At 43.8% G+C, this 14,058-nt stretch overlaps 1 protein-coding gene across 1 annotated transcript in view; it reads right to left on the bottom strand.

Moving 5' to 3' along the window:
- Positions 1-14,058, bottom strand: part of LOC131190378 (uncharacterized) — a 147,154-nt gene that overhangs the window by 117,540 nt on the left and 15,556 nt on the right. Inside the window, exons 4-7 of the mRNA XM_058167698.1 lie at positions 12,514-12,687; positions 9,731-9,844; positions 7,596-7,732; positions 1,146-1,287 (exon numbers count right to left, since the gene is read on the bottom strand). Of these exons, the coding sequence (XP_058023681.1) occupies positions 1,146-1,287; positions 7,596-7,732; positions 9,731-9,844; positions 12,514-12,687 (567 nt within the window). The remainder of the gene's footprint in view (positions 1-1,145; positions 1,288-7,595; positions 7,733-9,730; positions 9,845-12,513; positions 12,688-14,058) is intronic.

The following is a 14,058-nucleotide window of genomic DNA, read 5'->3' as shown; positions in this document are numbered from 1 at the left end:
TAAAAGGGCTGACTATCCCTGTTCTAAGGCTATGTTAAGGCAAATCTGAAAGTACAAATCTCCCACTGTCAGGTAGGGGGGGTTCCATTCTGAGGGTTTTTTTTCCTCTGTGCGTTATGCAGCTGCAGCCTGCCTGTCCTCTTATTCAGTGGTGGGATTCAGCTGGTTCAGGCCAGTTCGGGTGAACTGATAGTTAAATTGTTGGCTGGCCCCTCCCCTCCCCACCCTGCCCCTTCCAGGAGTCCCCACATGCCCCATTTTCCCTTCCAGGAGGCGTCAGGGAGGCCACCTAGGCCCAAAATGGGGTGGGGGGTGCCCCCCGCAGCCCGTTTTCGTTCCCAGGAGGCTGCAGGGAGGTCTACTAGGCCCAAAACAGGGTGCGGAGGGTTGCGATGGGTCAGACACGACTTCGCAACTAACAACAATAATACCTACAGTTGGGGATTTCAACCAAGACTCCAGCAAGATTTACATAACAGCTTTTTCCTTCTTGAATTAGTCCTATGCTAATTTCTTTTTTCCCCCCAAATACAATTCCTGTTGGTAGGCAACCTTAATGAATACAATGCAATATTCGTTCTATTTACAATGTAATCACATAGCAATGTACACTTTTGTAATTCCGGGAGAGATAAAGTAGTACATTGAAAGGCTGCTTTGCATTTTATTCTTTGTTTACACAACACAAACACACGTAATAAGCCACAGTAACACTATCCTCCTTGCCACTGTAGGGCAAAATCACAGCTTCAGTTCAAAAGTTGATGCGAACATGATGGCCTACAAATTTAAACAATAACAAGGACATCTGAAGGTGTTTTTCAAAAGGCAAATAGACTCCTTTGTTTTTCCTTAGAGACATTTTGCTTCTCATCCAAGAAGCAAAATCCACTCCTCTGCTTGCAACAAAATACCTTATGCCACCAGAGTTGATATACTGGGTTTAGAAAATTTAGAACTATGCCGCCTTCGGTATGACCTGAGCATAGCTCATAAAATCATCGGTCAATATTTTAATCAAAATAAAAGATGTATGCATCAAATTTATAAAGCCACTCAACTCACAACAACTCTGGGCGGCATACAGCGATATTGGGGGGTGGGGGATGGGATGGGAGGAGAACAAAATTGCTCTAAATGCCTACCTTTGTAATTCATACTATTTTCCATTGTATCAAGCACCATATCAGCATCTTCAGCCGCAGCATCGCCGATGTCAACAATTGTCTTGGGCTGGCTGGCGTAAGATATGACTGAGAACTTGACCGGAACTTCAAAGCTAGAAATCTGAGGAGCAAAGAAAAGCCCAAATACACACACACAAAAAACAAACAAACAGGATTACGTTTTAGAGAACATCCATCAAACAGGTCATTTTCTTTACCATCAAATAACTTTTTTCCATATGATATTCTTCCACCAAAATTAATATTTCATTTTAATGCTTGGCAAAGAATTCTGAGGCATACTTGAGAGTTGGTTTGGTAGAGAGGTGTCTAACTCATCTGGCCCCCGGGATACTTAGATCTGGACTGCGGGGCAGCCCTGGAAATAGCAAATGACTGGCCTGCGATGCTTCTGCTAGAGAAAATGGAGCTCGCGGCCTCGCAAATACCGTTTTCTCTGGCAGAGGGTTGCAGGAGGCTGTCACAGCCGAAAACGCAGCTCAGGAGCCCGTTTTCGCTGGCAGAACAGTCAGGCCACCACAGACACCCCCGACACGAGCGACGTTAAACTGGCCATGCTCACCCCGGGCCCCCCAAGGTCAAACACAACCCTGATGCGGCCCTCAATGAAATTGAGTTTGACACCCCTGGTCTAGTTGTTAAGGCACCAAGCTAGAAAGCGGGAGTCTGTGAATTCTAATCCTGCCTTAGCCATGAAAGACAGCTGGGTGACCTTGGATCTGTTACTCACTTTAATATCACCTAAATAGGAGCCAGCAGTGTGCTGCAGCTGCCAAAAAAGCCAACACAGTTCTAGGCCGCATTAACAGAAGGATAGAATCAAACTCATGTGAAATGTTAGTTAAAAAAAAGCTTTATAATGTCCTGCTAAGGCCACACTTGGAATACCGAATCCAGTTTTGGTCGCCACGATGTGAAAAAGATGTGGAGACTCTAGAAAGAGTGCAGAGAAGAGCTACAAAGGTGATTAGGAGACTGGAGGCTAAAGCATATGAAGAACGGTTGCAGGAACTCGGTATGCCTAGTTTAATGAAAAGAAGGACTAGGGGAGACATGATAGCCGTGTTCCAATATCTCAGGGGCTACCACAAAGAAGAGGGAGTCAAACTATTCTCCAAAGCACCTGAGGGTAGAACAAGAAGCAATGGGTGGAAACTGATCAAGGAAAGAAGAAACCTAGAACTAAGGAGAAATTTCTGGATGGTGAGAATAATTAATCAGTGGAACAACTTGTCTCCAGAAGTTGTGTGTGGTCCCCAATACTGGAAGTTTTTAAGAAAAGATTGGACAACCATTTGTTTGAAATGGTGTAGGGTTTCCTGCCTCAGCGGGGGGTTGGACTAGAAGACCTCCAAGGACCCTTCCAACTCTGTTATTCTCTCTCTCTCAGGCCAACACACTTCATGGGGTGGTTGTTGTGGGAAAAAGCGGGAGAGGAAAGTGTGTTGGATATGTGTGTTGGATATGTTGAGTTATTTGAAAAAATAATAAAGGGAAGATACAAACAAATAAATTAAAAATAAATAAATAAAAACATTCCACATTATTCCCTCAGTTGATATGAAGCAGGATCAGGGGTGAAATCCAGCAGGTTCTGACAGGTTCTGGAGAACCGGTAGTGGAAATTTTGAGTAGTTCGGAGAACCGGCAAATACCACCTCTGGCTGGCCCCAGAGTGGGATGGGAATGGAGATTTTGCAATATCCTTCCCCCAAGAGTAGAGTGGGAATGGGGATTTTGCAATATCCTTCCGCCAGGAGTGGGGTGGGAATGAGGATTTTGCAGTATCCTTCCCCTGCCACACCCACCAAGCCACGCCCACAGAACCGGTAGTAAAAAAAATTGGATTTCACCATTGAGCAGGATCCAGGTCTGCTCAGTTTCAACGGAGCTCGAATTGATCAGGAATACACAATACAGATAGACCTCGACTTGTGACAGGTTGCTTAGCAACCATTCAAAGTCCCAACAAATCTCTCTCTGTGTGTGTTAGAGTGTGTGTGTCTGTGTCTGTGTCTGTGTGTGTGTGTTATACTTACAACCTGGATTCAAGTTCTGACAGCTCCCCCCCCAAGTCACGTGACCGTAGTTCAGATGCTCCATAACCAGACCACATCTATGGCTGCTTGCACCAAACTGCAATCACGTGACCATATTTTATGACAGTTTTGCCTTTTGGTAATGGCTGTTTTTTTTTCCTTTTCATTATTTTACAGCGAAGTAACCAACTTTAGGCCACAGTTATTGAAGGACAGAATGCTGCAAGAGCTCGTTTTTACCACAAATATCTAGAAAAACCATTGGCTTTTCCTGTGGAAGTTGAATTGTGGGGAATTTTCTGTCAAACAAAAAGCAGGATCTTTTAAATATTATTCACTGAAAAGAATAGGATCAGCTCTCCTCATTTGTTTGTGTGCGATACTAAAGATTGCAGTCACTGATCGGTTGATAACTTGGGGGGGTCAGCCAGTCTTTGCACTGTTCTTCGAAAATCCTCTCAACAACACACCAGCAGCTGAATACACAAGAGTGGAAGCCCATGTTTTGCTTTGAAGTCCCAGCCCTGTTTTAACACCAGCTTTTAATCCATTTCTCCCTATTCAAGGTGACTGAATACTGCCAATTTACAATCATTCAACGAGAGTGATCACCCCCCCAAGGAAATCTTTAAATCCACACACCTGGCTGGGGGAATAGAATAGAATAGAATAGAATAGAATAGAATAGAATAGAATAGAATAGAATAGAATAGAATACGGGGCCTTGGAAGTCTTCTAGTCCAACCCCCTGCTTAGGCAGGAAACCCTACACCATTTCAGACAAATGGTTATCCCATCTCTTCTTAAAAACTTTCATTGTTGGTTGGAGCATTCACAACTTCTGGAGGCAAGTTGTTCCACTGATTAATTGTTCTAACTGTCAGGAAATTTCTCCTTAGTTCTAAGTTGCTTCTCTCCTTGATTAGTTTCCACCCATTGCTTCTTGTTCTACCCTCAGGTTCTTTGGAGAATAGTTTGACTCCCTCTTCTTTGTGGCAACTCCTGAGATATTGGAACACTGCTATCGTGTCTCCCCCAGTCCTTCTTTTTATTAAGCTAGACATACCCAGTTCCTGCAACCATTCTTCATATGTTATATACTCCACTCCCCTAATCATCTTTGTTGCTCTTCTCTGTACATGCTCACACAAGTGCATGTGCTTGGCCCTCCCACAAATCCATCCCCTCTTTCCCCACTCCCCCACTCCCCCAGCTCCAGTCCACCAACCTAAAAAGGTTGGAGAACACTGCTGTAAAGGATACCTTTAACATTATCAAACAGCATCTTCTATCTATCCCAAGTCCTTGGAAAGGACTCAATAGGCGAATAAAAGTGGCAAAGCCAGTCTAAGCATCTAGCTGACTGGGTGAACAACCATAACAGTGGTGAAATTCAATTTTTTTTACTACCGGTTCTGTGGGTGTAGCTTGATGGGCATGGTGTGGCTTGGTGGGCGTGGCTTGGTGGATGTGGCAGGGGAAGGATACTGCAAAATCCCCATTCCCTCCCCACTCCTGGGGGAAGTATTTTGCAAACTCTCCATTCTCACCCTACTCTGGGACCAGCCAGAGTGTTGTGACCCAGGTTCCCGGACTCGGACTCCTGGAGGAGGAGGATTCAGAGAGTGAGGAGGAGGAGCTGGCAAGGCCTGCTTCCCCTGATCCCTCTCCCTCCCTGGCATTGACCCAGGAGGAGGAGGAGGAGCTGGCAAGGCCTGATTCCCCCGGGCCTACTTCTGATTTGGCAACGCCCCAAGAACAATCTTGGCTTGATGCAAGACTGCGCAGACGTGACCGGCGCGCACAGCAGAGGAGGCGTTGGGACAGGGTCAGAGAATGATGAGTTACAGAGCGACACCCACAGGGGATATAAAGCAGGAGGCGGAGCTTCCTGGCTTTTTGTCTTGGACAAAGCAATGAATTTGCGCGGGCAAACTGTTTCATGGATAGAAGAATCCGTTCGTGAGTGAATCGTGCTTTATCTATAATTTTCTGGTTATCTCCAGGGATTTTGGCAGGCATGTGGGGAGACGTGTCCAGAACATCTCTATGCCGGAAGGAATCCAGCCACATGTAAATAAACTGGGAGAAGGCCTTTGACTGACTTTTTGTTGGGAGTGGTGGGAGGGGGAAACAGAACACAGAGGTGGTATTTGCCGGTTCTCCGAACTGCTCAAAATTTCCGCTACCGGTTCTTCAGAACCTGTCAGAACCTGCTGAATTTCATCCCTGAACCATAATAATATCAAACATGTTCCGCCTGATTCTCAACAGCCCTAGTGACTCACAACAATCAAATGAAGAAATCGCAATGTTCTTGTGCTCCCCCCCCAAATCCCTCCAGCATTAGACCGAACAGAGGATTAACTTTTCTTTTCTTGCTCTGATTCCTGTAAAACTCAAATTCCAGCAATTAGCTAAATTGGCACCCACAGATATTTATTTTCTAAGTTGGTTTTCCCTGCTGGTAGGCGAGGGATGATCACTCACTAGGAATGCAGTTAGGGAAAAATGGCTTGGGACTTGATTATCTATATGACCATCTTTGTCCTGTCTGTGTTCCCTTAGCTGGATCACTAACATCTGGATCCCAGCTGTAAACCACACTCATAAAGTTTCATGGGATGTGCTTCTTGGCAGTTGTGCCTGCTCTGTGGAACAGCGTGCCCCAAAGCTTATTTGTATTGCCTCAATCTATGGAGATTCTGAATCATCCAGGTCATGGTTGTCCCAACTTCAACTGGACATTTCTTGGTGTTTTTCTTTGAAAATGTTTCCCTTCTCATCCAAGAAGCTTCTTCAGTTCTAACTGACTGGTTATTGCCTCAGTACTGTTGGTCTTCTATAACAGAAGAGTAGAAGCCCAAAGAAAGAATGGAATCATGCTTCTGATGGTTATTGATGGAGAAGACATCTGCATCAACTATTCTTTTGTTAATTATGTGCACTGGTGGCGCAGTGATTAGAATACAGTATTGCAGGTCTAACTCGCTGCTCACCACCAGAAGTTCGAGTCTCACAGGCTCAAGGTTGACTCAGCTTTCCAGCCTTCCGGTAAAAGGTTGGTAAAATGAGGATCCAGATAGTTGGGGGCAATAAGCTGACTCTGTAAACTGCTTAGAGAAGGCTGTGTAAAGCACTGTGAAGCAGTATATAAGTGGTATTGCTAACTGATGTATTAACCCTATAAGTTAAGCTTCCTGGAGTCCCTTTGTGGGTGTAAGAAAGATGGACAGAAATTTGCAGAATTTGTTGTGTAGGCAAAAGGTACTGAAGCATTATTTAAGTCCAAAGTAACGCTATAACGTTCAGAAGGGGCTTAGACAGATGCCTCCCTAATTCCAGGGAGTATAAGAAGGAGGGAGACAAACAGGATTGTAAAATTCAGTTATTATAGCCAATCTCGATTAAAGGAGCCTTAGGTTTCCTGTTGTGTTGTTTTCCTGTCTGCAAGGGTGGACTGCTAGGGGTTCGCAAGGGTTCAGGAGAACTTCTAGCTAAGATTCTGTGCAGTTTGGAGAACCCCCTAATCCCATTCCTGGCTGGCCCCGCCCACCCCACCCAGGAGTCCCCAAGCGGTCCATTTTGGATGCAGGTAAGTGCAGGGCGTGCGCGGAGTTCGGGGGCCTACTGGAAGTTCGGGAAGGCCAGAAACGGGCCTGTTTCCAGCCTCCAGGAGGCCTCTGGAGCCTGGGGAGGCTGTTTTCGCCCTCCTGGAGGCTCAAGGAAAGCCTCTGGAGCCCTGCCATGGTGCAGGAGGCCAACTAACGATGCCCACCATGGCCACACCCACCTAGCAACCGGGCAGAGAACCCCTTGCTAAAAATTTTGGACTCCACCCCTGCCTGTCTGGTATCTAGTGAAGGGGACATTTACCAATGGAGGGAGCATACAAATTGACAAATCAATAAATAAACCAACATAATCTACTCACATACTTATCTTGGTGAAGATTCCTTTCTCACTTCCAACTTTTGGGGATTTAATTTTGTACACGCCCTGATTTGGTTGCTTATAGTATGGTTAACCTGGGTTAGACCTTCTAAAAGTTCAGATGAGTTTATATTTGCAGAATAAACATATCCTTATTCAATAGCTACCAGCACTGTTGCTAACACTACCACCGTCAACCACCAGGGAAATCAGGTGATCCAGGCAATTCAAATGGGTATAAGGATTTACGGTAAGCTTAAGCTCTCTACAGGAATCTGAACTACTAACAGTCAATGCAATTTGGCGGTAGATAAGTACATCAAGGTGGGCTGGATTTAGACTGATTGTGTGTTTGATTACTCTCTCGGGCTCAGCCTGGTCATCTCCTACATCCACCTCCCAATTCTTTACCCAATTTGTACCTACAGAGACTTACTCTGATGATGATTTGGCTTACAGCATCTTTAAAGATAGAAAAGTTAGGTTCTGTAACGCTGTGGGAAGCATCCAACAGGAAGTAAACATAGAGGAAGCTATCTTTGGTCAGTATAAGTCTTCGGCCTAAAGATGGAGCTGAAGAAAGATGGAGAAGAAAGGAATTGTTATTTCCCATCCTAAGCAAAAGAACTTGCTTCCACGGGTACCAGGTACTTCTTTTTTCTCTCTTTCCCCTTCAGTAACTAGGATACCTGCAAAGAAGTAAGCTGAAAGGGATTCTGAAGCCACAAAAAGATGGACAGCCCAAAGGCCAAGCCATAGAATTTGCTTGCACAAAATGTATCATGACATTGACGATCAATGTCATGATACATTTTGTGCAAGCAAATGATTGACCTGATGAATATCAATGACTGACCTGGTGAATATCCACCGTATTGCCATTTTTGTGTGTTTCTCAGCCTTAGCAAATGATTCTGCAAGTACCTGTGTCTCATTACATACTTCAGTCCCGCTGGAGATCTCCCCTGCATCTATTATTTACCGTATTTTTCGGAGTATAAAATGCACCTTTTTCCTCCAAAAAAGAGGGTGAAAATTTGGGTGCGTCTTATACTCTGAATGTAGCCCCGCCCAGCTTCTCAAACGGAGGTTTCAGAGGCTGAAAAAAGCATCAGAAATGGAGCTTTAAAAAAAAGCCCCAAACGGAGCTTCAGAAAAGAAAAGCCCCAAACAGAGCTTCAGAGGCTTTTTTTCTGAAGTTCTGTTTTGGAGGCTTTCAGAGGCAGAAAGAAGTTTTTTCTGAAACAGAGTTTCAGAGGCAGAAAAAAAAGCAAAAAAAAGCAACGCACAGAGCTCACAACCAAGGAACCTGTTGTTAAAATTCACCTCTGGGAACAGCTGATTGGGGGTATTCCGGGAGGCCAATCCACCTGCCAATCAGCTTTTTTCTTATTTTCCTCCCCAAAAACTAAGGTGCGTCTTATACTCTGGTGCGTCTTATACTCCAAAAAATACGGTAATTAATTCAGAATAAAATGACATCTAGTTCAGTGGTGAAATCCAAATTTTCTTACTACCAGTTCTTTGGACGCGGCTTGATGGGTGTGGTGTGGTGTGGCGGGCATGTCTTGTGGGCAAGGCAGGGGAAGGATACTGCAAAATCTCCATTTCCTCCCCACTCTGGGGCCAGCCAGAAGTGGCATTGCCGGTTCTCCGAACTACTCAAAATTTCCGCTACCTATCAGAATCTGCTAGATTTCACCCCGATCTAGTTCCTAATCAATACTAAATGGGCCCTCTTTAAGTGCCATGGTGTCCTTCAAAATTAATTTTGAAGAGATTTGTGAAGATCGTGTTGGAACTACCATTTATAACAATGTTTCTCAGTGTTTGAGAACTTCAGAATTTCCGCTTCCAGAATTCCCGGACTTCAATTCCCAGAATTCCACAGGCAGCATACTGGCTAGGGAATTCTGGGAGTTGAAGTTCATATATCTTAATTACCAAGACTGAGAAACTTTAGTCTAAGTCATGGAGAATAAGCAGGGGTGGTATTCACTTACCTTTGCTACCGGTTCGCAAATGTGAGCGTGTGTGGGACCTTCCGCGCATGCACAGAGCATCAAAAACGGGGCGTGATGATGTCTGGACAGCTGGGTAGAGTCTCCCGCCGCTGCTACCGGTTCACTCGAACCGGATAGAACCGGCTGAACACCTCCACTGAGGATAAGGCTACCAATGGCTACTAATCATGTTATTTTGGCCTTCCCAGCTAAACCAGACAGGAAACTTGATTAGCTGAGTGAAAATTACTTTATTATAAGGCTACATTAACAGTATATTGTGAATCTGACAAGTACCAATTCCTGCCTGCCACTTTTAACTAGTACACCCATTAGACTAGCTCAGTGGTCTGCAAATGTGGCTCTTTTAAGACTTGTGGACTTCAATCAGGGACTTTGTGGTGTCCCTGAGATCCTCAGGAAGTGCCCTCAACAATCACTGTCTCTACGGGACAGTGAAGTCCAGGAAAGGACCGTCTAGACAGGAAAATATAGACGGTGAACCTGGAGCTTCAGATCGCCCATCGTCTCGTCGCAACGTCATCTCTCACCCTCTCCAAAGACTCACTTTGAACTGTCCCAGAAGGGTCCAACTCAAAGGTGGATACTTCACTCAGAACATCTGTCAACGAGGCTCCGAATTCAGCTTTAACATCTTCAGCTCGGTCATAAGAATAACTGGCTGGGGGGGATGGGAAAAAGGGAACATCCTGTGTTATTGCAAAAGAGATTAAGGCATTGATTCCAGTATTTGAGATGCTGCCACAAAGAAGAGAGGGTCAGCTTATTTTCCAAAGCAGGGCAGGAGATGAAACAATGGATGGAAACTAACCAAGGAAAGAAGCAATCCGGAATCAAGGAGAAACTTCCTAACAGTGAGGACAATTAACCAATGGAACAGTTTTGCCTCCAGAAGTTGTAGGTGCTTCATCACTGGAGGTTTTTAAGAAGAGACTAGACAGCCACTTGTCTGAAATGGTGTAGGATCTCCTGCTTGAGCAATGGGTTGGTCTAGACCAGGGGTCTCCAACCTTGGCAACTTTAAGACTTGTGGACTCCAACACCCAGAATTCCTCAGCCAGCAAAGCTCCCAGAGTTCCTCAGCCAGCAAAGCAAAGCTGGCTGAGGAATTCTGGGAGTTGAAGTCCACAAGTCTTAAAGTTGCCAAGGTTGGAGACCCCTGGTCTAGAAGACCTCCAAGGTCACTTCCACCTCTATTCTGATTGATTGATTGATTGATTGATTGATTGATTGATGAGCGATTGCTCTGAACAATATTTTTTACTTAATCTGACCATGGATTTACCATTCATCTTTCCAACGTAAGAAAGTAATTCTTTTCTTTTTTTTGCTAAATCCCTGCAATATTGTTATTGCCAAATACTAGAAATTTCAAAATATCAGGAAAAAAGCATTGGCTGAATACAGGTAGTCCTCGACTTACATCAGTTCATTTAGTGACCGAAGTTACAACAGCACTAAAAAATGACTGTTTTTCACACTTACGACCGTTGCAGCATCCCTAAGGTCACATGATCAAAAATCAGATGCTTGGCAACTGATTCATATTTATGACAGCTGCTGTGTCCCGGGGTCATGTGATCCCCTTTTGTGACCTTCTGACAAGCAAAGTCAATGGGGAAGCCAGATTCACTTAACAACCCTGTCACTAACTTAACAACTGCAGTGATTCAATTAACAACTTTGCCAAGAAAGGTTGTAAAATAGGGCAAAATTCACCTAGCAACTGCCTCATTTTGCAACAGAAATTTGGGGCTGAATTGTGGTCTATCTGCAGTTAGCCTTTAAATTAAAATCCTTTAATTCAGGTGCGTTTTATTAACATGTAGTGTCCCTTTGTTAGACATGTTAAGAAAATATCTCCAAATGGCTTGCCTTCACCATGCAGAAAAAACACTGGCCTTCTTGGCAAAAAAGAAATTCAGAGTGACTGTAATTTTTTTAAAAAATCTCCTTAGTTACATATATATAATTCATTGGTTTTGCTTTTCTTTTTCCCGTTTTCATTTTTTTTTATCATTTTCTTTTTGGTGGCTCTGTTTGATTCAATTAAGAAGCAATTTTTCAAAGATGGTGGTCTCAGAGAAGGTGAAAAAAGTCAAGATGGCAGCCAGAAGCCTGAAATCAAAGTTGCATCCAATATGTCTTCCCCTTTTTTAAAACATTGGATTGATGTGATTGATTTATAGTCCTATTCTATTGTTCTATTTTATTTTATTCTATTCTGCGATGGTGCACCAGCTCCCAGCAGTTTGGCTGATCGAATCTCACCAGGTTCCAGGTTGACTCAGGCTTCCATCCTTCCGAGGTGGGTTAAATGAGGTTTCAGATTGTTGGGGGCAATAGGCTGACTCTGTAAACCGCTTAGAGAGGGCTGTAAAGCACTGGGAAGCGGTATATAAGTCTAAGTGCTATTGCTAGTTCTACAGAGGAATTATTGAGTCTGTCATCTGCACCTCTATAACTGTCTGGTTTGGTTCTGCAACCCAACAAGACAGACACAGACTTCAGAGGATAATTAGAACTGCAGAAAAAAACAATTGCTACCAACCTGTCTTCCATTGAGGACTTGTATACTGCACGAATCAAGAAGAGGGCTGTGAAAATATCTACAGACCCCTCACATCCTGGACATAAATTGTTTCAAGTCCTACCCTCAAAACGACACTACAGAGTACTGCACACCAGAACAACTAGACACAAGAACAGTTTCTTCCCAAACGTCATCACTCTGCTAAACAAATAATTCCCTCAACACTATCAGACTGTTTACTAAATCTGCACTACTATTAATCTTCTCATCATTCCTATCACCCATCTCCTCCCACTTATGACTATATGACTGTAACCTTGTTGCTGGTATCCTTAAGATTTATATTGACTGTTTCCCTATGACTATCATTAAGTGTTGTATCTTATGTTTCTTGACAAATGTATCTTTTCTTTTATGTACTCCGAGAGCCTATGCACCAAGACAAATTCCTTGTGTGTCCAATCACACTTGGCCTATAAAGAATTCTATTGCTATTGCTATTGCTATTGCTATTGCTATTGCTATTGCTATTCTATTCTATTCTATTCTATTCTATTCTATTCTAAAAAGATATTATTGTTGAATGAACAAATAATTGCTGAAGTTATACAATTATTACTCAATTATTACTCAGTGCAATATAAAAAAGGAACATAGAAAGATGAGGAAGGAGTCGGGGCAATTGAAAAGAAAATGAATGTTTAAAAAAAAGGATGCAGAAGCTAAAGGGTAAGTGGGGACCCTGGAGATCACCTAATCTAACCCACTGGAAAAAGAAGTGTCCTTGAAATGCATACCTCTACAACTTGGCTGCGTACCAGACCATTCGCCGTCCAGCATGCAGACCCGTTGGGATGATCCAATCAAGTCTAAATTAGTCTGACATTTGAATGAGATCCGATCACCCAGGCGGTTGCCTTTTCCTGTAGCTATCGCCCCCGGGGGCACAGCAAGGCTGAGGCAGTGCCCGGCTGTGGAGAGAAGACGACAACATCAACACAATTGTAGAGACGAGACTGTAGCAGATGATGTGGGGAGATACATGGCTTACTCTCCTATTGCTTTTCCAAATGCTGCTTCATTTTTACAGAAGAGTAAACAAGTAGCCCTCGACTTATAACAATTCATTTAGTGACCGTTCAAAAGTTGCAAGAGGACTGAAATAAGGGACTTGTGTCCATTTTTGACACTTACAACTGTTGCGGCATCCCCATGGTCACATGATCAAAAGTCAGGCATTGGGCAACTGCCCTGCATGTATGATGGTTGCAGCGTCTCAGAGTCACGTGATCCCCTTTTTTGACCTTCTGACAAGCAAAAGTCAATGGAGAAACAAGATTCACTTAACCACCATGTTACTAACTTAACAACTGCAGCGATTCACTTAACAACAGCAGTGGTAAGAAAGGTCGTAAAATGGAGCAAAACTGACCTAACCGCTCAATTGTTGGGCTCAATTATGGTCGTAAGTCGAGGACTACCCGTACTGTGTGAAGCGTGGATGGATGTCGCTACCACAAGACGTGGTGACGGCCATCTATCTTGTTTAAGTTGAACAACTGAGATATTTAGCCTGGAGATTGTTTAGTACAGGGGTCCCCAACCTTGGCAACTTTAAGACTTGTGGACTTCAACTCCCAGAATTCCTCAGCCAGCTTTGCTTTGTCTTAAAGTTGCCAAGGTTGGAGAGCCCTGGTTTAGTGTATTTCCAAAATGTATACAAAAAGCCTTCTCTGAACCCCAAACAAGATCAACCAAAGGTGGTGGTGGAGCTGGCGACTCCAGAGCCAGGAAGGAACATCTATGAGAAGCAGACATATTGAAAGGAGTGGTGAAATCCTCTGCAGTTTGCCACCAGTTCACTGCCCACTCATGCGCAGTGTGTGCCAAATATATGCTGTGCGCGCATGCACAATGCACACCAAACACATGCTTCGCGCGGAAAAGGGAGGCTTATGAAGGTAAGTAGAACAGCAAAGGGGAGGGAAACAGCTGTGCTGCGCGATTTAGGTTTGCTAGAAAGCAAGATTTCCTGCTTTCTAGAGAATATAAATCATGCGGCACAGCTCATTGTCGGAAATACCGGTTCGGAGGAACTGGTAGCATTTTTTTACTACTGATTCACCCGAACCAGTAGCTTTTATTACTACCGGTTCACCTGAACCAGTAGCATTTCACCCCTGATTGAAAGCCTAACAAGATTTACCTCCATCATGAGAAACCAAAACAAGATTTACCTCCATTTTGACAAAGCAAAGAAATATTGGAGTAGGATTCACATCTTAATACAGAAGATTCTCAAAGTGAATATAAAGATAAAACCAGAAACTTTTCTTTGGGGT

The sequence above is a fragment of the Ahaetulla prasina genome, chromosome 2 (assembly GCF_028640845.1).
Source record: "Ahaetulla prasina isolate Xishuangbanna chromosome 2, ASM2864084v1, whole genome shotgun sequence".
NCBI lineage: Eukaryota > Metazoa > Chordata > Lepidosauria > Squamata > Colubridae > Ahaetulla > Ahaetulla prasina.
This window is presented reverse-complemented; position numbering and strand designations above follow the sequence as displayed.